The sequence below is a fragment of the Blennius ocellaris genome (assembly GCF_963422515.1).
Source record: "Blennius ocellaris genome assembly, chromosome: 7".
Classification (NCBI taxonomy): domain Eukaryota; kingdom Metazoa; phylum Chordata; class Actinopteri; order Blenniiformes; family Blenniidae; genus Blennius; species Blennius ocellaris.
The window spans coordinates 13,572,003-13,595,987 of NC_137656.1; the positions used below are offsets into that span (position 1 = coordinate 13,572,003).

Here is a 23,985-nt window from a genome sequence, read left to right on the forward strand (position 1 = left end):
AATGATCAATAATCAGTCTACATTGATTACCTGCTCCTCAGTCAATATCCACTCATCACCTGCACCCAGAAGGGTTCTCATGCATTACGCATGTATATCTGTGTGTGTGTAGGAGGAGGATGTGATCATAAACCTTCCATTCTTACCATCATGTCTAAATGCATGAATATCAATAGAATTTTTCATTGTTTCATTAATCATAGTACAAGACAGATTCCCTCGTACTGTATGCAGTCGTCATATAATTGCTCCAAAACCTGCTGATGGAGGTGAATTCTGTGCTCGGCTAAGCAGGACTGATTGATTTAGTAATCGTCTGTTTGACCTTGTTGTGATTTACTCCCCACCAACTACAGACATAAACATACATACCAACACGTACATGAACACAGTGTCACGGATCGGTAGTGAACCCAGAAGCAGACCCAGAGATAAGGTTCCATTTATTTCAAAGGCAAAGGTATCCTGCGGGGGATCCAAAAGGATCCAAAACACAAAGAAAAACACTAGGAACACGAGGAAGAATGCGACTATTATGTTGGGCTTTTCTATTTTCTCTGTTGAAAGCACCTAGGAATGGCTGTGTTGTATTTGGTGCTATATAAATAAAGTTGAATTGAATTGAATTGTTTTGAGACAAGGCACAAAGACGATCGAGCAACTGACATATGCGGGAAAGGAGTTTATATACACTGGGGAAGGGGAAGACACGGGTGAAGCACATTAATGAATGAGACTCACGGAGGGAAGAACAAGTCAAGAGGGCAGCGACAGAGACTCGACAGGTGAAAATTCCAAAGGAGGCCTGCCTTTATTCATCTCTGATCTGCAGCGTTTCCTCTTAATTTCACACAAATATACATCTCTCGTCATATGCTATACTGGATAAACACAGCAATATCTCTCCAAGGCAACCTTTGAAATACAGTTCTTGGTGAGTCATGCTCCGTTTCTGTGTAAACAATCTGTTCTGTGCAGTAATTGCAGTGCACCGAAGTTGTTGACAGAGTCGCCACACAAATGTGTAAGATGTTTACTGGAAATTAAACAGCAATTGTTCTAGAATAGTAAAAAATATATAGTAAAAAAAACAAAACAAACACAAATAAAAGCTACAACAGAAAGGAGGATGGTACAACATCTGCTACATGAAACTAACGACTCAACACAGAGCAAACATAAAACACAGGTCTAGTAAATGCATCAAAGGCACACTGTAGTAAAGCAGGCAACAAATTGAGGTCAGTGCATCCAACAGTGAAAAAAATATAAAAAATAAAACAAGTGTACTCGTCCACTATACACAGAAGGAGTTCATATGTCGGTTTGCAAACACACAGCTCAGCGCACATTATCACTTCAATATTTAATCGACCACTATTCCCAGTCATTTAGCCATTTCAAGACACAAAGGCAGTAACATACACTTCCCACATCACTGCAGCAACATGCCATTATGTGAGGATTACATCAAGTTGAGACGGATCGAAATTACTGTCGAGCTATTTTGCCAGGACGGCCAGGGAGAATCATTCAGATGTTATAGAGTTATGGAATAAATTTCCCTATATTGAGTAACAAATTGACATGATGTTTGGTCAGTGGTCAGATTCGCATAAAAGCCGGTTTGAGAAAAAAGAAACGCAACTCTTAATTTGTCTCAAATGTTGTTTACTGACAGAAATCACCCTTATGCTAATAGTCTCTGCTGAAAAATATGAATAAGTTCATTTGTGAGCTGCAGTTTGTTTGCGGGCCAGGATGTCTGGGAAACTGCTGTGAGATCATGTTAAACCTGGGATGACTAAATTCTACAGGTCAAGTGAAGAAATAAATAAAATCAAACACAGAATTAATAGATTCAAAGATGATGCGGCCTTAGTATGTTTTGGTGGAATTTGGGTGTGTTTTTCTAAATTGTATCCCGATTTGTTAACACTTGCAGCTAAAACATTGGAATTTAATGAGAAATACTTAACTCAAACAGACTCAAACAACATGTGTACACCACTATTTGACATTGAAGTAATGAAATTTCAGACTGACCCTCACAGTGCTGACAGCTCAGCCGATGTGTCAGAGCAAGACATCTATGTGCACACCATTAAGGCACATAAAAATAAAGACAGTCCTAAAAGTGAGATGAGTCACATTTCCCCAAGTAACTGTTTTTTTGTTTTTTTGTTTAAAGAACTGATAAAGTAACTTGTAAAAGGATTGTTTATTTTTACATTGGTAATTACCTACTATTTCTTAATTGCTCTGTCACTCAGTAATGATTTTGGATCCGAACGTTCCAGTCACTTGCCTCACGCTGCATTCACAGACAGCTGAGTTAGCCGGTTGTTCACTGTGACCTCTGTTACATCAGCCCCAAAACAATCAGCTGTCCGTCCGTGATCTCAGAGACACAGCGTCCCGGGAGGCTGATTCAGGTTTGCAGTTATGTCATCGTGACACCGGCAAGTAAATCAAGTGTGTGTGTGTCCCTGTGAGTGTAGGCGTGATTGTCTGATCGCGATGGGGCATAACTTTAGGTTAAAAAAGCCGGTTTCAGTTTGTCTGAGCTGAGCGGCCCCTTCGGCATCCGTCTGTTTGTGTGTATCTGTCTACATCTCTTTAGGATTTTCTTCTGATCCGTGACAGCGGTGTTACTAAGCTGCTAAATCTGAAGTGCAAACAGACAGCGGCACACACAGAGAGGGGAAATCACATGAAACAGAACAAAAACAGCAACGCTCGGAGCCGTTTCTGGCCACATCATCAAACGACACCTTTCCTCTGTCTGCCTCTCGGCACAGACGTTCGTGGGGAGAAGAGAGGTGGACTGATGCCAACAGAGAAGAAACAAAAACAGACCAGACAGAGAATGAAATGGGGCCAAACATGCTGAGATGCTTAAATCGAGAATACGGAGGCAAGGAGAGCACACACACACACACACAAAAAGATTGACTTTGCGAGTCAGAGACAGAAAGAGGGAGAGACTCAGAGTGAGGTGGAGAGAAATAAAGAGTCTATGTCATGTCCAACAAGGGCTGGATACATATTTTATGCATCCAAAGGCTGAGCATTAAAAATTAACCCGGTCATCCTGTCTCTACATGATCTCACCTAATGATGGCAAAGTGCTCCTCTCTCCGACTTGCTTCAACACACAGATGCATACGCACACTTTAAATGGAGCTACAGTGCGGAGTGTGTTCAGTTTAGCAGAAGCAAAGTGCACTCTGGCATGTTTGAGAGTGTGTGTGCGTGTGTGTGTGTGTGTGTGTGTGTGTGTGTGTGTGTGTGTGTGTGTGTGTGTGTGTGTGTGTGTGTGTGTGTGTGTGTGTGTGTGTGTGTGTGTGTGAGTGTGTGCGTCTTCCACCACGCTTCCTCAGTAAAGAAACCCCTTCCAGACGCTGACCAAGCAAATACAAAGCCAGGTACGATAAATAACGGGAACCCACCAACATGCTGAGTATTAAAACACACATAGACTGTTATTCATTCACTCATTTATTGTTAATTCTAACGGCCATCAGATAAACTTTGGGAAATGAGAAGCTCTGACCTAAACAGCTGTCGGGATAGAAGAGTGCAGAATAAGTTAAACACCACTGTTTTTCTCTCACAGATCTCATCAGAGGGGGTTATTTGTGTCGATTTTTAGGTGAAGGTTTTTAATTCGTCGGTGCTTTGCTTTACAATAAAAAGATACTCTTTCATGTAACGCCTGCAAAAGAAAAAACCTCAAACATAATAAACAAAGAAAGAAAGAACGAAAGAAAGAAAGAAAAAAAGTACGTCTATTTAGATGTTGACCCAAATCTGACTGCAGAAATGTTTGCAATGTTTTTCACTGAATTTCAGCGTACCATCTGTCCAGATGTGAGCATTGAGCTCACTGCCAGCAGCTGCAATTGGCTCAGTCACTGACTGAACTCAAAATTCATCAGAAACTCTTTCTGTAACTTTTTAGTGTGGGTTCAGTGCATTTATTACTTCAAAAACTACACAAAATACTGCTACTGGGATAATTCATCTTGTATTTTTATTGTTGTGTAATGAGGCACTCTGGAACTTGAACATACTGTATAGTCTTGCCAATCTTTGCAGCACAAGAAAAATGTCAATATATTATCGAATGGAAAGTGAAACTCAGTTTTCTGAGCTTGAAAAGATTAATTATAAATCATACAAAAAAAGTGTATGATTTGCTCCAATCAAGAAAGTGTGACAGCTACAAGTCAAGCACTAGGACCCTGGGTGTCCTGGCCCAGTTAAACACCGCTTGTTGTTTAATTAATATGCATGCCAGCTCAATTATGACGGGTCCTTATCGGCTATGACACAGTTCATTTCATGACACGGCATACCTAATTGGCTGAGCTGGAGCACTGTGAAGGAGAAAGCGTAAAATTGCTGCTGTAACCCCATGAAGAAACAAGCGCTCCCTCCTATTTGCATAAACTGTCCGGGAATGATCCCCAGGAGAGAGAGAAAGACACATGAGGGAATTTGAAAATAATGATATGTCTCCCTCATCTCCACACAAACCCAGTTTCTCAGAGTTGACCAGAACAAAAGGCACTTTCTCTCTGTTGTCATTGCTGCGGCTCTCCGGGGAAACAGAGGTTTCGGATGCGAGTGAACCAATTTGCCAATTCGTTTACCAATTAGCTTGCGTATGCAAGTAGGCTTTTGAGCATGTGTGACTACATTGTCCTTCTATTATCAACAGGGCCAGCATTTCTAAAGGCAGTTTGTGTTTACCACCCAACACACGAGGTGCACAGCCAATGAAGGGATCGATGCCCGGGCTTGATGAGGATACGGCTGAGACAGATCAATGAGCCGGACACTGGGTGTGGGGGAAGCAGCGTAGGCAATCAAAGCAGGAGATAATAACTCAGCCTAAACCCCTTCAAAGTCCTATTTCACAGCACGCAGATTACTTTTGCTCACTTATGGATGGATGGATGGATAGATGGATGGATGACAAAAAAGGAACATGTCTGAAATATTAAAAATAAAATACCAAGTCAGGATGCTAATACGTCCCATCCTCTGGGGCAGTGACTGAGAGCAGCAGAAGAGCAAAGACATGCAGTCGGTCAGCTGAAATATGAAACATGTCTATTGTCACCATCATCCTACTCTGTTTGTGATTTCTATTTTAGAGTTTGGAAAGGGACAGTGAGAGAGCTACTGGACAGGGCAGTGTGCCATATCCCAGTTCAGCATTGATCTCATGAGCAGCACAAAGTGCAGTTTAAGTTTAACCTCTTCAACCACTGACCCACAAGCATAATCGGCTCTTTCCTAGGGCTACAGCGCTGGCATTTGTGTGTCTTTTGTCCAATCATTAATTGGAACCATTAGACAGACTACAGTGAACAACTTTTTTTAAATTTTTCCTACCAACTTTAGATCAACTGAATTTTGCACTACGTTGGTCTGAGTTGCAAGACAATTCTATCGTGCAATCAGGAAGTTCATCCATCTTCTATACTACTTGTTCAACCCTTGTTCAATCCAATAACAATTCTTTACAGGTCAAACACAGAGAGACAAACACACACAATCACATCAGGATGTATAGGTATTGTAAAGCAATTAACCATAAAAACATTAGTTGAGGACCTGTAGAAAACCCGCAGACAGAGAACGGGAACATGCAAACTACTTACTGAAACCAGACTCTAACTGGGGGTTATTATTCCTATTATTCCACCACGAAAACACATCAACATTCTCAGGTGTTGAGTAAGTTTTCTAAACTTGTTTGTCAAAATTACAAAGACTCATGGAGTGAGATGATAAATACTTGACTCACCTGGGATCTGCAGTAATTTCATTTATCTTTATGAAGTTAAACAAAACAGTCAGACATTAAAATAATAACAAAAATGTTTAACTACATCGTATTTTCTACACCAGAACTTTATTGTTGTAATTTAACCTAGGATACATATTCTAATTTTATATAGTGCTATCAGTACTGATTTTTTTCATATAATATTGATTATTACAATTTTTATTTTAAATAAAATTAGTAAATCTATTTTTAAATGGGTGTATAATCAGGAAGTCTTTCTGTAACACACACTTCATGTGGTCACTTGTCAAAGAAAGTAATGCAATTAAACATTTATATAATTATATATTATTGAGCTAATAATCTTCTCCATCTCTAGGAGTAACAGCATGGTGACTGTGACCTGGTCCCAGTGTTGAAGGAGAAAAACCAATTACTTTATCAGCTCCTTCACTGCTCCAGAGATGTTCACATACACACAAGCACAAAGGCAAGCAGGAATTAACACACATGACATAAAGCATGTCCCAATGCTCCTCCTCACATGAAGTTCATGGTTGGACACACAGCATAATGTGCGTGGAGGCAGGACTGTAAATCACCAATATCCTTTAGAGCTGGAGCCGTTTCTGTTAAAATAGTCCGTCATCAGTCTTGCCCCTTACGCAGTTAGACACTAACTCAACAGGATGGCGGGGCAGCGAAAGTGTGACGTTAACGACGGGGAGCGCAGCCGCAACACTGCTGTCATGAGTGTGTGTGAGCACGGAGAATACACTAAAGCTGCTCTCTTATCTTTGCACTGCAGCAGGTTTAAAATTTAGAGCCAAGAAAACAAGTAACGCTTGAAAAAAAGAAAAAGAAAAAGAACTGAGGGTGGAGAAGGCATTTGAATCTGCCAATTATTGTGACTTGGATCTGTTTGTTGGTACATTTGTGCCACCTTGTGTGTTCATATTGATGATGCAGTAAGTGAGTGTGTGTTGGTGAGTCGATGTGCTCGTCATCTATGGGAAAACTCCTCATTCTCACACTCACATAATGAGGATGACATTGTTTACTGTTGAGAAAATGTTTTATGATGTGAAACATTGAGGGTCACAGATAGTGGACCTGCAGATTTATTTCTGTTACATCATAGAAATGAATAAATAACAATGTAAATACAAGTGTGGTCGAGGAAACAGTTGTTCAGATGCTGAGCCTGTTGTTTGATTCAGCCAGCCTTTGCACACTCAGCATCTCTGCCTCCAACCAAAATATAACATATAATCCTTTTACCAGCATCCCATGAAAATACAAGCACAATTAAAGAGATTGTGAATATTGTTACAATTGTATAAGTGAAAATGAAAAAAATATATCACAAGTAAGATGGACCAACCAATTCATCCATCCATCCATCCAACAATGCACTTCAAAGCACTTTATATTAGCAAACATGTACAGTGGTTAAGATCAAAAGTAATGGTGAAGGTGAATAAAAACAAGTAAAGACAAAGTTAAACAGCACCTGATTGTCACAATTGGGTTTGTAACAATGAAATTGAAATTATGTCTACTAATTATGGAGGTCAATGGTCAGCACATTGATGGGTAGCATGAAAAAGGCCCGACCGTCATAAGGATGATGTGAAAAGTGTCAACTGAGCAGCCTTGCCTCTTCTCTTTCCTGCTCTCTTTCATTTTCTGTCAATTCTCTTCTGTCATATGTTTGCCTGTTTTTATGTTCCTGCTCTTTCCGCTTTTCTCAACCTGTGTCTTCTGTTTCCAAACTCTGCACGCCTTGCCAGTCCCATTTCAAATCACTTTCATCTTTTAATCTGCTTAATCTTTTTTTCACAGCCACTCCGCCTCATCTTATCTCTCATTTCTTCCAAAACCTTGATGACTTTCTGCTATCATGCTGATATATATATATATAGGGAGTGGTCTCTCACTCGCGCTCTCTCTCTGTCTCTCTCTTTCTCCCTCCCTCCCTTCCTCATCCATCTCTGCTTCTTAGTCAGAAAAAAGATTATGATTTCTCTTTAGTCATCTTCTCTTTTCGCCGGAGCATCAAAGAGGCGCCGGAAAGCAGGATAAGAATAGAAAATCAGTGCTATTTATAACTTTCTCCAAAGAATACCTACCAACGGAAACAAGTGCATTGCCTTATTTTTGCTCACACACACACACACACGTGCACGCACACACGCACGCAACATGAACATTGAAAAGCATAGCCTCTCCTTGACCAAGCAGAAAGCAGATGCTGTGAAAAGCAATACCAGCATCGACATCCACCTTCAAATAGCCTGTCAGTGATAAATTGGTAAGATGAGCTAAAATATATAGAAACATCAATATTCAGCTAAATGAATTACAACAGGACCCCTTGAGTAGAAGCTGGTGTGCATTTTTATAGTGAATTTATGTTCATAATTGCGGAAGTTTGGCTCAATGACTACTTTTAAATGTTTCATGTCACTTACCAAACACACATACATACATGTGCACACACATACACATACACACACGCACACATTTGCGGCAGAGTACTTCGCTGACAGCTGACTGATGTTGGCCTCATGAAGAACAGTGATCTGCCTTAATTATACATGATGTGTCACAGAGAAGCAGGAGAGACGGGAGGAGAGAGAGAGAGGGAGGGAGGAGAATGAGGAGAAAAAGATGATAAAGGTGGAAGATGTAGAAATATAAAGTGAGAAAAGGTTGTCGGAGGAGTAAATGTGAAGTGGAAACTGGAGCAGAGAATAAGTGGGGTGAAAGAGAGGGGGATAGAGGTGGAGGAGGAGCTGAGAGTCAACAGCAAAAGAGGCGAAGGACGGACGGGAGGAGGAGAGGAGAAAAAGAGAGAATAGTGACGGAGAAGGAGAAGAAAGCAGAGGAGGTCAGTGCGTATTGATCCCGACGTGTCTCTCCTGCAGCAGGTCGGAGTTAACATTACCGCTGAACATGAGAGCAGCAGGCTGGACACATTCACCCCCTGCGGCCCACAAAACACTCACAGAGACACATCCACATACGCACATCCGCCTTAAACACAGCCGAAAAAAGGTATTCTTAATGTCAAGGTAAAATGAGACGATAAATACATTATTAACTTAGAGGCACAAGTAATGAAGCTCTGCCATCACACCTCGTATAACTCACAACATGAAGACCTGTCAAAAACATTTTACATCAAAATGGTCGGAAGTATATTGACTGACATGCTCCTCCACTCAACTCCACATTATGGTGGCTAAAACACTTCCTGTTTGTGTCAATGCTGAATGAGGTGAATTGATATTATCATGTCGATCAGACTTGGGCATCATACAGCCTGCAGGCGGCGTCTGAGAGAGGTCGATAAGAAAATATTAAACTAATAAAAATGAACGCCAAATGTTGAATGTTAGACAACTGTTTTGCTTTGAAGGTAACAGCGTCACTGTTATCTTGCCAATAGGCGTGGTTGTTGGCATGAACATCTTTAATGTTTAATCCCTTCATTATCTGATGAAGCACACAAAGAAGCACTTGTCGGATGCTGTGTGGTGACAGTAGTTTATCGAAACCATGTAACATGCCGCTTTTAATGAGAATGCTTTTTTTTCAGATTGGTAGAATAGAGCAAAAAGAAAAGAAAAGCATTCCATCCCTCCCAGCTTTTCATGTGGGCTTTCAACCCATTTATTGCACGCTTTGCAGAAGAAAAGCCTTCAAGTGCTGCAAAGTAACATAAAAATGGTTATTGTTAGGGTCAAGAAAATTATTTGCACCATCTTGTATGTCCATCCATTTACAAATTAAACTGAAGTTTCAGAGGATCAGAACACTGCATTTATTTGACTTTACACATTTGGTTTTTAACCAGTGAATGTCTGTTTGAATGAAAGTATAAAAAAACAAAAAACCCTGAACAAATATTTCATATTTTATGTTCCTAAATTTCCTAATTAGCGCATTCAAGTCATGCATATGGACTGAAACAGCTATCGAACAACACATTATTTTGATATAAACTTTCTAAGGAAGTCAACATCTACTAAAATATTCTCCCCAAAAAGGAACTAAACAGGCCACTTGTGGTCTTCATAGCGAGATTTTCACCGCCTGTGCTGGAGAGTTGGAAGCCCGATCTTGTATTTTCTAAATAAATTTGGTGCGTTTTGCCTGGTCTGCTGGTGCAGTTGCTTGCACAAAGAATAATTGTGCAGAAAAGGGGATGCCTCACCCAAAGATGCAGCAGAGCCTGTTCCTCCTCTGTTCCTGCCATCCTCCTGGCTAATTGCGCCCTGAGTACACTTCATAGTGAACAGAACACGAATCCTACTATTGCGCTCACAGTACAACATTGTCTAGAGCATCACAAAGCCACTAACGTATTATTTTCTTGCCACCGTGCTGCTGAGTCCTTTTTAACAAGTAAACAATGCATATGCACTGAGCTGTCCATTTGTAGAAGACGAAAAAGTATTCTGTCACTTAAAGCACATTTCTTCCTTTACTCCATGGTCCCGTCCTGGTGTTCATTTTTTCCCTGAAGGATTTTTATTTATGGGACGAGAGTCCGCAGGAATATGGAGGCCAGTCGGTGGCGACTCGACTCCACACACAGCGAGCTTTGATGGACTCTGCTCTGACATCTCATTCTAAGATTTCCATGCCACAGTTGCTCCTCTGCGGGATCGGGCCACGCTGGGCGATCTGTTCTCCAGATGCAAATCAATAAGTGTTATTATAGTCACACACGACCCAGTCACTGATTTGCTGGCTGTCCCGTAATGAAACACTTTTAGTAGGTGCTAATCACTGCCTGCTGAGAACCATCACTGAAACCGGCTCATTAGGAGCTTCGATGACCGGACAATTTACTCACCAGTGGCCTTTGTCAAAGTCTCCCAGATTCTTACTCTGCTTGTCACTTTCGCTTTAAACTTAACAGTTGCTTTATACATCTCATATCATGACTTTCAACATTGTGGTTCGCTATTGTGTACAAGAATAAAACCTAGATTTGTATAAGATGTTTTAATTTACATGGTACTGAAGTCAACCTAAGAACTGTTGTTCACCTCACTACGAGAAGGCAAACAAAGTTTAACGTTTAATTAAAAATACGTAACCCTTTAAAATGAAGTTGAAAACGGTCGGGGCCTGAGAGACACCATGAAACGCGGCAATATAGTGGTGGCACACATCAAACTGATCAGGAGAATCTCGGTTTCGAGTACAAAAAAGCCAACAAACAAAACTCAAACATCAATCAAATGAATGACCAAAGATCAAAAGTCCATGAAGCATCTTTCATCAACCAATCTGCCATATATTCGGATACGGATGCTTCGCCTCTTTTTGCCACACAAACTATACAACAAATAACATCAGAGACTCGAGAGATTATATATCGGGAGACAATTTCTGTACAGAAGCCTGAAAAATAGCTTTAGTTTCAAAGAGGATATCTTGTAATGATTTAGCATGATTACAGAGGAGCTGTTGTCCCGGTGATGTCACAAAATCCTCAGCTGCTTTAACTTGTGATGTTGCTGTTTCATTTCTACTCTTAGTTTTGTTTTGTTTTTATTCCCTTTTCAGTGTTTCAGTTACCATACAATTCAACAGTACTTGACTTAGATATTCTCATTATTATGGATGAAAAGTTAATATTTCACAAACATGTAGATCGAATACTAATCTAATCACGTTTAAAAACAGACTTCATGTGTAAACTCTGTATATAATGGAATAAATCTATGTGTCATAATGACGCCACGAAAATGTATGTACTCTCTTGAACTCAATGGTGAGAATAGTTCTGCAGCAGACTTCTGTTCACACAGCCTCTTAATGAATGAAATCTGGATCCACTCGTTCATAGCTTGAACTAAAATGAAACAGCGCTCATAAAGCTTACTGTCCAGATGATTGTGTCTAATTGAATTTCAGCTCACTTCCTTTAACTATCCAATTTAAATATTTCTTTATATATCTCCCAATGTCTCCTTTACATTTACCGTCTTATGTAAAGCCGTCTGAATCACACCGATGACAAAAACCTACTGTGCAGATACAACTGTCTTATTTTTAAACATGCAGTGATAATAAATGGTGACAAGTCCTCTATTTCGCTACAAAGAAAAATAAAAAATCACAGTATTTTCTTTTCTTAAAAGATATTCACACTTGAAGATCTCTCACAGTCATCAAGATTATCCATGCAGCGCAAAACGTGGCACCCCAAGGATAGCAGGCTAATACACCCAGTTTTATGCCGACTCGAGAGCAGACGCCTCAGGGGAAAGTTAAAACAAATAAGGGCATCAAAAAGTTGCATTAGACAAACAATTCAGTTGTGACTTCTGCTCGCAGAACATCCTAATTCTTACAATTTATGTCGAGAGTTGAGCGACGTCTTCGACAGCTCATCCTGACCTATATATTCAGCACAATGGGAAAAAAGAGCAGACAAAAAAAAAAGTACGACAGACCATGGCAATGCTGAGTGGAGCAAAAAAACAAAAGGGGGGCAGATAAAGTGAGAGATAGAAGTCTGTTGTACACTGGAACGAGGAGCAGTGCTGTTGTTGAGCCACACAAGTGTAGCATGAGGAGCACAGGATGTCATGAAATATGTAGGAAGGAGCAGCTCAGCACCGGAAAACACAAAGCCATTAAAGAAAAGCCTGGAAGACGCAGTCAGCTAGAAATATAAATGTCCATTTCCTTATCGCTCACACACACACACGGCCAAAAGCGTGGAGTCCTGCGTTCAAACATCTCCTGGTTTAAAAGCTACACCTTAATGTTCCCTGACGTGTACACACAGTTTAACACACTTCTGTGCTTTCAAAGTCACAAAGGCACGAGTCTACATTCATGTGAGCATGAAACGCAAAAGAAGAGACAGGACCTCTTCTCCTCTGTTTCTCCTCCACTCGCTCTGCTACCTGATGGCGTTTAATAAATCATTGATTGGTTACATGCAGAAGACCAATGACACTGTTACTCTGACATGCAGAGAGTGTTTTCCGTCTCTTTTTTTTTTTTTCCCGGGGTCAATCGGCACGGTTAAGGCGTTGGGAAAGTTCCTCTGAAGGCAGTCTGGGGCTGCTGCTCAGAGCTGTGCTCGCTCCTTTCGCTTTAAACTCACTTCAACTCAACAAGCTGCTGCTGCTGCTTTGACAGATTTGGTGCATTACTGGAGATGGAACACAGCAGAATAATATAATAGAATATATTATTGTTCACCCATAGTTCTTTATCACTGCACATATTATAGGCACTATCCCTCTTTTAAGACGTGCGCTCCATATTTAGGAGGACAAATTGGGCAGATCTGCAAGATTGTACTTTTGCCTTCCTGGCGGCGTCTGCAGCTCAGGGCAAGAGAAGCTGAGGAACCACACAGGTTCTAGTTTTTAGTGAAAACTGAAAGATTCCAGCTTTTACTTTGTTTGGATCTGATATAGAGATGTTCCATCTTTAATCTAGAAAGAGATCAGTGGAAGGAGCTATTGACTGGATTTCCATTTTGAGGTGGTGGTTTCAGCATGAGTTACTTGTTTAATGAGAATATTTGTAGATCAAGTCATTGCATAAAATCCCCGGTTTCAAGTTGCGTGAAAACTCCAATCTGAAGTTGTAGTTGTCCTCTCCATGAGCCAGGCTAAATGCTTTGAAAACCTTTCAGTCCGAGTACAGAGCCGCAATTGTACCAACACAGAAGGCTCTTGAAACATTTCCAGTGGCCACACCTTCATCTGTCTACTCTTACAATGACGGGAAATATAATATTCACTTACAGAGGCTCCGGTACACTCTCCTCATGAACAAGAACGCCACTGAAAAAGTAATGACCTGAATGTTTTTGCAGCGTGTTGTATCGACTCAGTAACTGATAAACACACTTCAATGTGAGTATTTCAGTCGTTTTGACATGACAGATGCAATATACGGATCTCTCACAAGTTTGCATTTGGTTAAAAACTATTATTATTAAGATGATGAGTTTTTGGCTCAAAGAACAGTTAAAAGTCCTTCATTAAATCCTTCATTTTCAATTAGCCTCAGTCTTTGGTTGACACTGACTTGCTGACTGCCAGGCATTGTCTTTTCTCCTGTCTTTAAAGAAGACTTGATTTCCTGGGTGGAAACAATATATTGAATGATATTGTCTCAATAGACAAGAGGAGAGAAAGCACACCAGCATAAATGTGCATCTCTCTTCATCATTCACTCACAATTGTCTTCTGAGGTATTGCAATTAATGAGACTAACAGTAAACTTGAGGTTATTGTTCATGTCACCATTAAATCAGCCACCACACCCAGAATGTCACATCATTGATCAAACTTCACAATAACTTCCCTCCTTACTAACCCCACCATGTCCATGCACCAGAAATATGCATATTATTATTGAATGTTCCCTTTTTTTTCTCCATCTTTAGTCCAAAAAACAACATGAAGGAAATGAGCAGCGACCTCTTAATCTCAGCAGCATGGGAAACTAGAATTGATCTTACTGCACAGAAATGAAAAAAATAAAACAATGCATGGTTGTTAGAGCTTCATCATCGAGGATAATGTTGTCTTCACAATAATGGAAGTGAACGTATCGCCTGCTTCCATGTGGTTTTTGCAGGAATCACAGTGTCTGAGTGGATTCAGGCTCGGGGTTCTATACCTGAATGCTGCAGGAGATCTCGGAGTCGTCCAGTAACCGGATCGTGCAGAGGACCTCCTGGTCCAAGGAGCGGATGCTGGGGCTGCGAAACCGGAGCATTTTCATCCTCCTGTCGGTTCAGTTTCAGCTCCTCATGTCAGCGGTTCCACGGCCGGAGCAGACGCACAGAACGTATGCAAAACGCGAGGAGGACGCACGCGTACGCCAGCATGCATGTACGTGTGGCTCAGTCGGGGAAGGGGGGGGTGTCTGGTCACCTCTCGAGACGCCCTTGGAGGACAATGAATGGGTGAATGGAGAGGTGGACGGATGGATGGATGGAGGAGAGAATGGATGGATGCGACAGAACGGGAGGGAGGAGAGCTTGCGTCCGTCTCCTGCTTACTGATGGATCCACAGGAGGAAAGCCTCTCTCTCTCTCTCTCTCTCTCTCTCTCGCTCTCTCTCTCTCGCTCTCTCGCTCTCTCGCTCTCTCTCGCTCTCTCTCATATTGTTTCAGCACAAATATTTATTGTTTCAGCACAAATATTTTTTATTACTCACAGCCGGGACAATATTGGTGAAAGTGAATTATTCAAATAGTCTGCTCCTTCGACAATAACTTTAAGTTACTGCATTCAATGCCTGTCCGTTTTATTTTATGTTATTGCCAACGATTTTATATTGTTATGGAATCATTTGTGATCCCTCCAAGAGCAGTATTTCCTAGGTAAAATGATTTTCCTGACGTTTGCAAATTAGTTAATTAATGCCCAAATATTTAGCCCAAAATTAAATTAAATTAAATAAAATTACTGGTCTTTCATATTGAGATGACTTAATAATAATTTTGCAACAATAGTGACGTCACATAATTTAGTTGTAACAGAACACGGCCCCTTTAATTGTGCGCGTGGCTGACGTAGGTGCTACGTCATCACGTACAGAGGGAAAACAAGAAGTCGTAGACGAGGGAAACGACGTCTTTGCAGCTCCCGTGTGAGTCCCAGTGAGACTAAAACTAAAGCAGCAGCGGTGCGTCCTGAGGCTTCCGTCCTGGGCTCAGTTTTATTCACTTGTGGTGCGTTTTGTCGCAGCTATTCTCGTCTCTGATAAGATTCTTGTGGTTGAGCGTCCCGGAAGCGCGTTTCACGATCAACCAGTGGTGCACTTTTATTAGTCAACTCAGCACCTGTAAAGAGCTCGATATTTAAAGTAAGAGGACTCTGCGGATAAACCTACTCCACACAGTGACTGATTAAATTCGACAGCCACGTGCTGTTATTGTTACTAAAGGAAAGTGAGGACAATTTATCCTCGAAATAACCAAATACACTGTAATATTTGTTTCCACTGCCATACACGTATTGCATAAGGGCTGCGTATAGTTGTACAGTTTGAAGTGCCAGTAGTTTAACGCTTAGATGTTTATTTCTCTCTTTTATTTAATTTTTTTACAACTAACCGGTAAATTCATCAGAAAATCCAACCGTCTCTGTTGTCTCTGATAATAAAATATTGTTTTAGCGCTCACATGAAACCTTTTCATATTTTGGATACTTTTGTCATATTTTATATACATTCTGCATACTTACTTTGATTTAAACGTAGCACTTAAAACTATTATCACAGCAGAACATGTTCACATTCTCGCTTCCACAGATTTAGAACATTTTTTTTTTTTCATACATCCAGTCAGCAATTGAACCGATGCCATTCTCACTATAAGCACTATCCACTGCGCTGCCACAACATTTTTATTGACACATTGATAATTTTTTTCTCCAGGGCCTGTGTGTAAATGTATATGCAAGATGATCTACATCGTAATGGGAGTCTCGGGCTCCGGAAAGTATGTATGATTATCATATTATATTTTTTTTTAAGGAAGTGCAGTGATTGATGCACAAGAAGAAGAAGGAAAAAAAAGATTTACTTTAATTGCTTCAGATTTGTTTTCCAACAAAAGCTGTTATTTGATTACTGTGTTGTTCAATGGCACTCAACATGTCATGAGAACTCATTGGTTGAATGACGTCTGACGGGTTCAGTGAGGACATGACAGGCTTGTGAGCTGAAGTTTGACATCTTCTCATGTTGCAAAATGTCATGCATAACACCACCACGCCCCCAAAAAAGAATAAAGCAGCACGTACAGATCTAAAAACAATATTTTAACAGCAAGGCAACACAAGCATGTTATTTACTCAGTGTATTACTTTTATTTTATTGATTCAAATGGCAAATATCCTCATAATCTGAAATAAAAGAATGAACTGAAATGCATTACAAAGCTCCTCACCGACTCCGGTGACAGATACATTTAATGACTGTTAGCTGGTATCAGTTTATTTATCTTTAATGTCCTATCACACAACGTGGTATCAGTTACATCTTCAGTGGGGGAGACAGTGAGCTGACTGCAGCCCAGTTGTGTGATGAATGTAATGTAACCCCTGAATACTGCTGGGCTACAAAAATCGCTGCTTCCAATTTCCTGAAATCCAAGACGAAGGCTTCGGATCAGCTTTATTCGGCCCAGATCATATGAGGCTAAAGGCAGGATACACCACAGACAGTGCAGCAGTCCATTGCAGGACAAGCCTTGAATCGTTTACTTAATGTCATTTTATAAATAAAAGCCCAAATTTTGTAGCTTTCTCATTTCTTCGCATTTCTTCCAAAACTAACAAAAGTGTGCCAACACTGAACACATGATGCATGAAATAATTGCGCAATACGTTGAAATATGTGAGGCTTAAGTATTTTGGGGGGAATTTATGACAATTAGGCCAAACGACAACCTTAAATTCCCCATTACCAAAGTAGTATGGTGGAACACAACAGCATTTGTGTGATTCAGTATAGCTTTGAAATATGGACTCAGGGTCAGTATTAATACAAATACTTGATCGAGTACACAGTGATATGTTAAAAACATAGGTCTGGTGAATCATAATTTAATTATATTTACAATTATGAAATTAAATGATTAGTTTTTAGTCAATCAGTGACAACCCTGCCATCAGCAGGTACCTAACATGTCTGTTGTGTTTTCTCTATTTGGTAGTGTTTTCTTTCATTTGTGGTTTTTTGGATTTGGTAGTGTTTTCTGAAATTTGCACTCCCAGGCCACCGTAGAAATTTGGCCTTTTTAAAATCACTAAATGATTTTCAGAAAAACTTTTTTTTTAATCAGCCAGCAAGTCAGTTTATTCACTGAAGGTTTAAACTTTGATCATTTTTATGGCTGTTCCCTGTTTTTACAGCAGTTTTATATTTTTGTCAAATAATCATACTTTATCATTTATGTCTGTCTGTCTTTTATTTTTATACAGGAGCACTTTAGGGAAATCTCTATCTGAAAAGGTAAGTGGCCCTCTATACACACACACACACACACACACACACACACACACACACACACACACACACACACACACACACACACACACACACACACACACACACACACACACACACACACACACACACACACACACACACACACACACACACTGTGCCTGTGTGTGTCCTCCCCAGCTGGGCTGGCCCCTGCATGAAGGGGACGACTTCCACCCTCAGCAGAACGTTGAGAAGATGGCTGGTGGCGAGCCGCTCACAGACCAGGTCAGCACAGATGTTCGTACCTCCGTGTGTCTTCACGTCTTCAGGTGGAGCAATTCTGGTTCTAAACATGCGTTCCGTGGATATGTGGTATATTTTATAAAGTGCTGAGTATGATGTGCAGAGTTGAGACCTGCATTCAATGACACTACTCTCAAGAACCAAACAAAAGTTGGTGTTACGGTCCTAAATTGTAAATTATGTGTTGATTTTTATTTCAGTCGACAACTACCAGAATATGAAACATCTAATTTTATAACCATCTTTTTTATTCTTTTTTTTTTTATTTTGCTGAAGAGATATCTATGGAAGTTAAAAAAGTGAAACCCTGCCCTTTATTTACTGTAATACTACTTTGAACCATAAAATAGCGTATTGAATCACTCTACCAACAGTTTTTTTTTTTTTTTGTAAGCCAATGACAGTAATTTAAATAATGTTTTGAATGCATACATACTTTACACATGAAAGCAATACGGGTGACAGAATGTATATTCTCAAATACAAGACCAATGAATCTAGTATTTTTTATTTAGGTTACTTTTGGGGGAAGTATTACACACATACACACTGGAGGATAGCAGTATTATTTGTACTTTACAATCTCGTGATAAACATATGCAGTTTAATATTTGTTCCAAGCTGTAAAGAGAGAAAATGTGTGACCTAGATAGAGTTTTTTTTCACTCCTCAAACCTGTATGAGAAACAAATGTGTTTATTTATGCTGACTATTCATTCAGTCTTGAAATATCCTTCACCAGCACGCTTGACATTGTGAACCAGTATTTCAATGCGCGAGTTCAGAATTGAATTCATGTATTTCGACGATGTGACGTGATTATTTGTGATGGTTGAGGTCGAGGCTACAGGGCTCAGGAGTGTATGGCAGTGTGTGTGTGTGTGTGTGTGTCTTCACAAAGATAGAAAGGCAACAAGCAGCAGGAGGACACAACAGACTAGGAGGACACAACAGACTTGAACACACCAGCCAAGCTTTTCAATAGCTCGGCTCGCAACCCGAAATTTCAGTTGAGTAATTTATCATCTGTTTGTTCAATATTTATATTTTCCCCGTCTGTGTGGACTTTGTGAATAAAGGGAGACGTCCAAACAACTGGCTGGCTGGATGCCAGGGTGGAGCGTATGAGCCCACAGTCAGAGCAGCTCCCGCCTGTTTGTCAGCAGTTTGCTGGTAGCGGTGTTTGGTGGCGGATGATAACCTCCTACTCAGAGGTCTACTTTGAACAACGAGGCGAATCATCCAGGGACGTGCTCTGTCCAACACTCTGGCATAGTATAAAATAGTCAACATTTGACAATTTGATGGGGGACAAACAAAAAAAAAAAACCTGATGAAGTGAATTAGAAATGTAAACACAGGATTACTGTCTGACTGTGTCAGGAATGTATCGTCTCGTGCCAGCGTGAGAGCTGGCAGCTTGAGGTTGGCGTCAGCAAACAGAACACGAGAGCGCTCTGAAGCTGGGATATAAGGGACTGTGATTCCTCCAGAACAAAATCATTACTACAGTTTCTGAACTGTGTGTAGCAAAGACCAGGCTGATTCTGTTTGTGATCGTAGAAGAATCAATGATGACTTTGTGATGGCTGACATTGAAAGGCTCTAACACACACAGACACACACACACTTATTTTTGGCTTTGCTTTGCTGTTATGTTTGTTTTGTGTGTTTTTGTTTATTTTTGTTATTGTTTTTAATAATCTTATTTGTGCCCACATATCCAAAATCAACTTTCTATCAAATTCCAAATCAAATAACCATAAATCTCAAAAAGTAGAACACAATGGAGTTTTTTTCCCCATGATTTAATTCAAACAGGGAAAATTAAATATATTTTAGATTTACTACACATACAGTGAATTATCACAAGCCTTTTTTGTTTTATTTTTTATAGTTGTGGTTTATAGATATTGAAAACTTAAGATATTTAATCTCAACATGTAAAGTTTTTCATATATACAGATGTTTTTTTGTATTTTCTTTAAATGCAAGCCATAATTATCACGATCCATTTTTTCCCCCACAAAGACCATTTTAATGATATTCAAATCTTTATAGATGTAACAGCACATGCAATTGGAGTCACATGTACGACTGCAACATATCTACACTTATGAACCTAAATGAACCCCTGAAGCCGAGCATACGATACGGTTTATTTGACTTCTTTGGGTTTGACTTACCCTTTGAAGGAGACTTTAATATGCATTATTTTTCGAGCAAAGCTCCCCAAAGCTGCCTTTCTTTAGGGAAAGCAGTGGAAAGAGGAATGTGAGAAGAGCCAATAGGGGGTGACGTGCAGTTAAGGTCAGCGGGCGAAGCAGGCTGGAGACGGTACAGTTCAGTTAAATCTTTAACCCCAAGAACAGTCGACTGCATCCTGAGGATTTCTTGAAAAGGTTAGGAGCCGCTTCATTTGTTGATATTGAGTCCAATTCTAAACCAGTTTTTTTTTTTTTTTTCTTCAAATAGTCAACACAAATAACCATCACATGGTCTGTTTAAGGAGTGAAAGATGCAAATAAAACATGCTGAGATCCTATGTCATTTCTCTCTTCAGGACAGGCTTCCTTGGCTTCTTCAACTGCATGAAGTGATTCAGAGGTGAGAGTTAATCAAGCTTTTACACGAGGACACTCGCACACAGCTGTGGTTCTGGCAGTTTACAGATTTACCTGAACTCTTACTCTTAAGTAAGGCTCCACACACAAACACAATCAGCTTGTTGACCTTAAAAGACGTTACTCCTATGCCTCAGTATCAACACATTTATGTCGCCACTGAAGTGGCACGCACACACACACACACACACACACACAAAATCACAAGTTATTTTTTTTAATGGTAGACAAGAGAAGATGATGGGTTTAGGGAGAGAGACGGGGCTGAAGAGCGGAGCAGCGAGGTAAGAATATGCAGCCGTGAAATTGTCGCAATAAGATCAAAAAATATCAGAGGCGGTTAAGAAAATTGAGATGAAAACCAGAGAGCGAGGGAAGGGAGTTTGGGAGAGAAGAGACGAGATTAAGCGAGTGTGAGGAAGAGGTGAGGTAGAAAAGTGTGCCACCCTTTTTTTTTTCCTAAAATGACTGTGGCACCATCAAAGACCTCTTTTCCTGAACACTTCCTCTCTCAGTCACATGTATTTCTCTCTCCGCTAATCCTCGTGTCACTCACTTTCTCCGCACCCTCTTCTTCTCTTTTGCAGTTTGTGACAAATGTTTATTTTGAGGTTTTTATTCCCACTATTTAGAGAAAACAGTTCCGCTTTGCCTTAAGGCTCGTAAATCGGAGCCGTTTTCCGAGTGGAAGTAATAAAGCCTGCACGCCAACACCTGGGTGCAGATCCAGACTGAGAGCCCAAGGCGCCTTTGAAAGCCCCAAATGTTAGTATTAACACTGTTTTAACATCGTTTATACAACTTGTAGAATTGGTCCCGCCATTTCAATGACTCCTGCTTACTGGTGCAATGTTTAAGTGAGTTTCAAGGTGAACTGCAGCGTAGCAGCTTAACGTGACGCTTCCACACTCTTCCTTGACTTGCATCACTGCGATGAGCTGGAGCGCAACCACCTGGTGTTTACCACGGAAGTGATCATTCGGAGTTTGGGATTGTGAACACCGGAGGCACGCGGGATTATTCTCATTCATTCTCGCGTTTTGTCCTCCGTCACAGGGAAAGGCGCTCGGGCTCTGGTGCTCTCGTGGTGTGCTCGGCTCTGAAGCGTCACTACAGGCAGATCCTCCTCAATGGCTCCAGAGCGCTCACACGCTCCTCCGGCTCGGGCCAAGACGTCCTCCCTCCTGGTCTCGCAGACGTCGTTTTTCTCTTCCTGCACGGGAGCTACGATCTCATTCATCAGAGGATGGCGGCCCGGACGGGACACTTCATGAGGGCAGACCTCCTGCGCTCTCAGTTTGACATTTTAGAACCTCCTTTGGACGAGGAGAACGTGCTGCCGCTGGACATCGGGAGGAGCATCGCTGATATGGTCCTCGAAGTTGAAAAGCACTTCCTCAGCAGCATGGCGCCTGCAGTGGTGTCGTGACTGTGCCAGCGAACCAAGAGGAGTCCATTCAGGGCACAGCTCTGCAACTTCTGGCTGGATTGTTGCGATGATGCCGATGGTTTCCTTTGAGCTCAACCAGGAACTAATTTTAATATGGTAGCAGCAATGTCAAATCATATTGCTGCTCAAAACATAGAACAACAAAACATTGGAAATATTTATTAATAAGAATCAATAATTGGCACCTGCGCCTCGATTCTTGCGACAGTTTGGACTATAGAATGGCGTAGCGGGTCTTACGGCTTTCCTTTAATGAGACCTTAGTAGAAAAGTATTGTGAGTTTTTACTCTAATATTTTGGAGAAAATTGAACAAATTGCTTTGATGTCTGATGCCATATGTCCGGAATGAGCTCGAACCATCTTTATGATCTACTGACTATGATTTTTAGCGCCATTATTAGACCAACATTTTGAGCCTTGACAGACCTTAAGTTTATGATCCAATAGCTAAAACTAATGACAGCGTCACCCTGAGCTGTGCTTTCTTTCAGTGCTGCCTATTTACTGTGATGAGGAGAGGACACCATCGCTCCTGTCACTTCAAACTTGCAGCTCTTCCATCTTGTCGTGGTCGAAGGTTAACGCCTCGTCTGCCTCTGGTTTGTGTCATTGTGAAGATTAGACGTAAACCACCGTTTCCGTCGTGGAACAAAAGCGAAGCGAGGGCTCTGCAGTAGTGGGGGTTTGATGTGCTCATTAGTGCTTCAGTGGAGAGTGAAGCAACAAATCTGTGCGATTGATCCTCTGCGTGCATGTGTGATTCTGAAAATAGCTACTTAACTGCAAACATCCGAAAACACCATTTATCCAAATGCCATGCCAGTAAATACTGCAGCCTGTGTGAAGTAGCATCTAAAGTGGTTTATTTATTAAACTGCAAATAATGAAGGATTGATAATTGTATAAAGGATTGTATAAAACTGCATTGATCTGCTATTAAATGGTAATTCCAAATAATTATAGGTTCATATCAGCTGCTACTGAAAGAGCCGTGTCATTCCAGATCCTATATATTATTGAGTGTGGAGGACAGCTCTGCGAACAAGGTTGTTCAAATTGCTACATTTTTTCATTTAGATTTTTTTTTCTTTAAATGCAAATGGATTTGAAAATCTGTCAAATCCATTATTAACTGTTCTGTGATTTAATTATTTTTTGATCACGCATTTGAACTGGATCTTGAGTTGTGTGGCCAATCCCTCAAAATGCCCATTTGAACCAGAAATAAATTGAGTTTGCATGACGATAAAGCTTTTAAGAGTGATTTGATTCAGTAGCTAATGTAATAGTTTGGAGGCTGGGAGGCTCCAGTGAAAGAAATATGAAACCATGTTTGAAATGATTTGTGTTTTGATGCATTTGCCTGACATTTAGTTGGGAACAGCTCTTGGTTTAATTCAATCTGTCATACATTTTTTTAATGCACACATCAGAAGCAGTAACCAATTATTACTGCTCGGTCTTCACGATAAAAATTAAATGATTAACAGATTGTTATAAGAGTTTACAGCTCTTTCCAATAATCTTTTAATGTACATGTCAGATGACATATGTGACACACACACACACACACACACACAGCTGTTTTTGTGGCGTGACTCATCTTCAAAACTCCACCAGAATATTTTTGGAGCTTCTAATCCAGAAACCCCCCCTTGGCTACTCTCGTATCTCACACATCCAGTCACACAGACACTGCTGGAGATTAAAACGCTCTCAACCTGCCAGCAACCAACACACAGGTTTCAAGTGGATCACATACACACATATCTGATGGTGTGTGTCTTGTGTGTCAGGTAGCTG

General features: G+C 40.6%; 2 protein-coding genes across 3 annotated transcripts in view; one reads left to right on the forward strand and one right to left on the reverse strand.

The window, feature by feature from the left end:
• The window catches only part of frmd3 (FERM domain containing 3), a gene marked incomplete at its 5' end in the record, with an annotated part of 48,029 nt that extends 33,445 nt beyond the window's left edge, over positions 1-14,584 (reverse strand). The window contains one exon of the mRNA XM_080499669.1: positions 14,480-14,584. Coding sequence (XP_080355795.1) covers positions 14,480-14,584 — 105 coding nt within the window. The remainder of the gene's footprint in view (positions 1-14,479) is intronic.
• Positions 14,585-15,406: 822 nt separating this feature from the next.
• On the forward strand, positions 15,407-23,398 carry LOC308132361 (putative gluconokinase). 2 transcript variants are annotated; one of them, XM_080499439.1, is made up of 6 exons: positions 15,407-15,457; positions 16,247-16,310; positions 17,797-17,827; positions 18,002-18,088; positions 20,670-20,713; positions 21,787-23,398. In XM_080499439.1, the coding sequence occupies exons 2-6, from the start codon at positions 16,273-16,275 to the stop codon at positions 22,157-22,159; spliced, it is 573 nt and encodes a 190-aa protein (XP_080355565.1). In that variant the 5' UTR covers positions 15,407-15,457; positions 16,247-16,272; the 3' UTR covers positions 22,160-23,398. The 2 variants fall into 2 exon arrangements, with proteins under 2 accessions (XP_080355565.1, XP_080355566.1); XM_080499440.1 differs by lacking the exon at positions 15,407-15,457 and adding an exon at positions 15,542-15,673.
• The last annotated feature ends 587 nt before the right edge of the window (positions 23,399-23,985 follow it).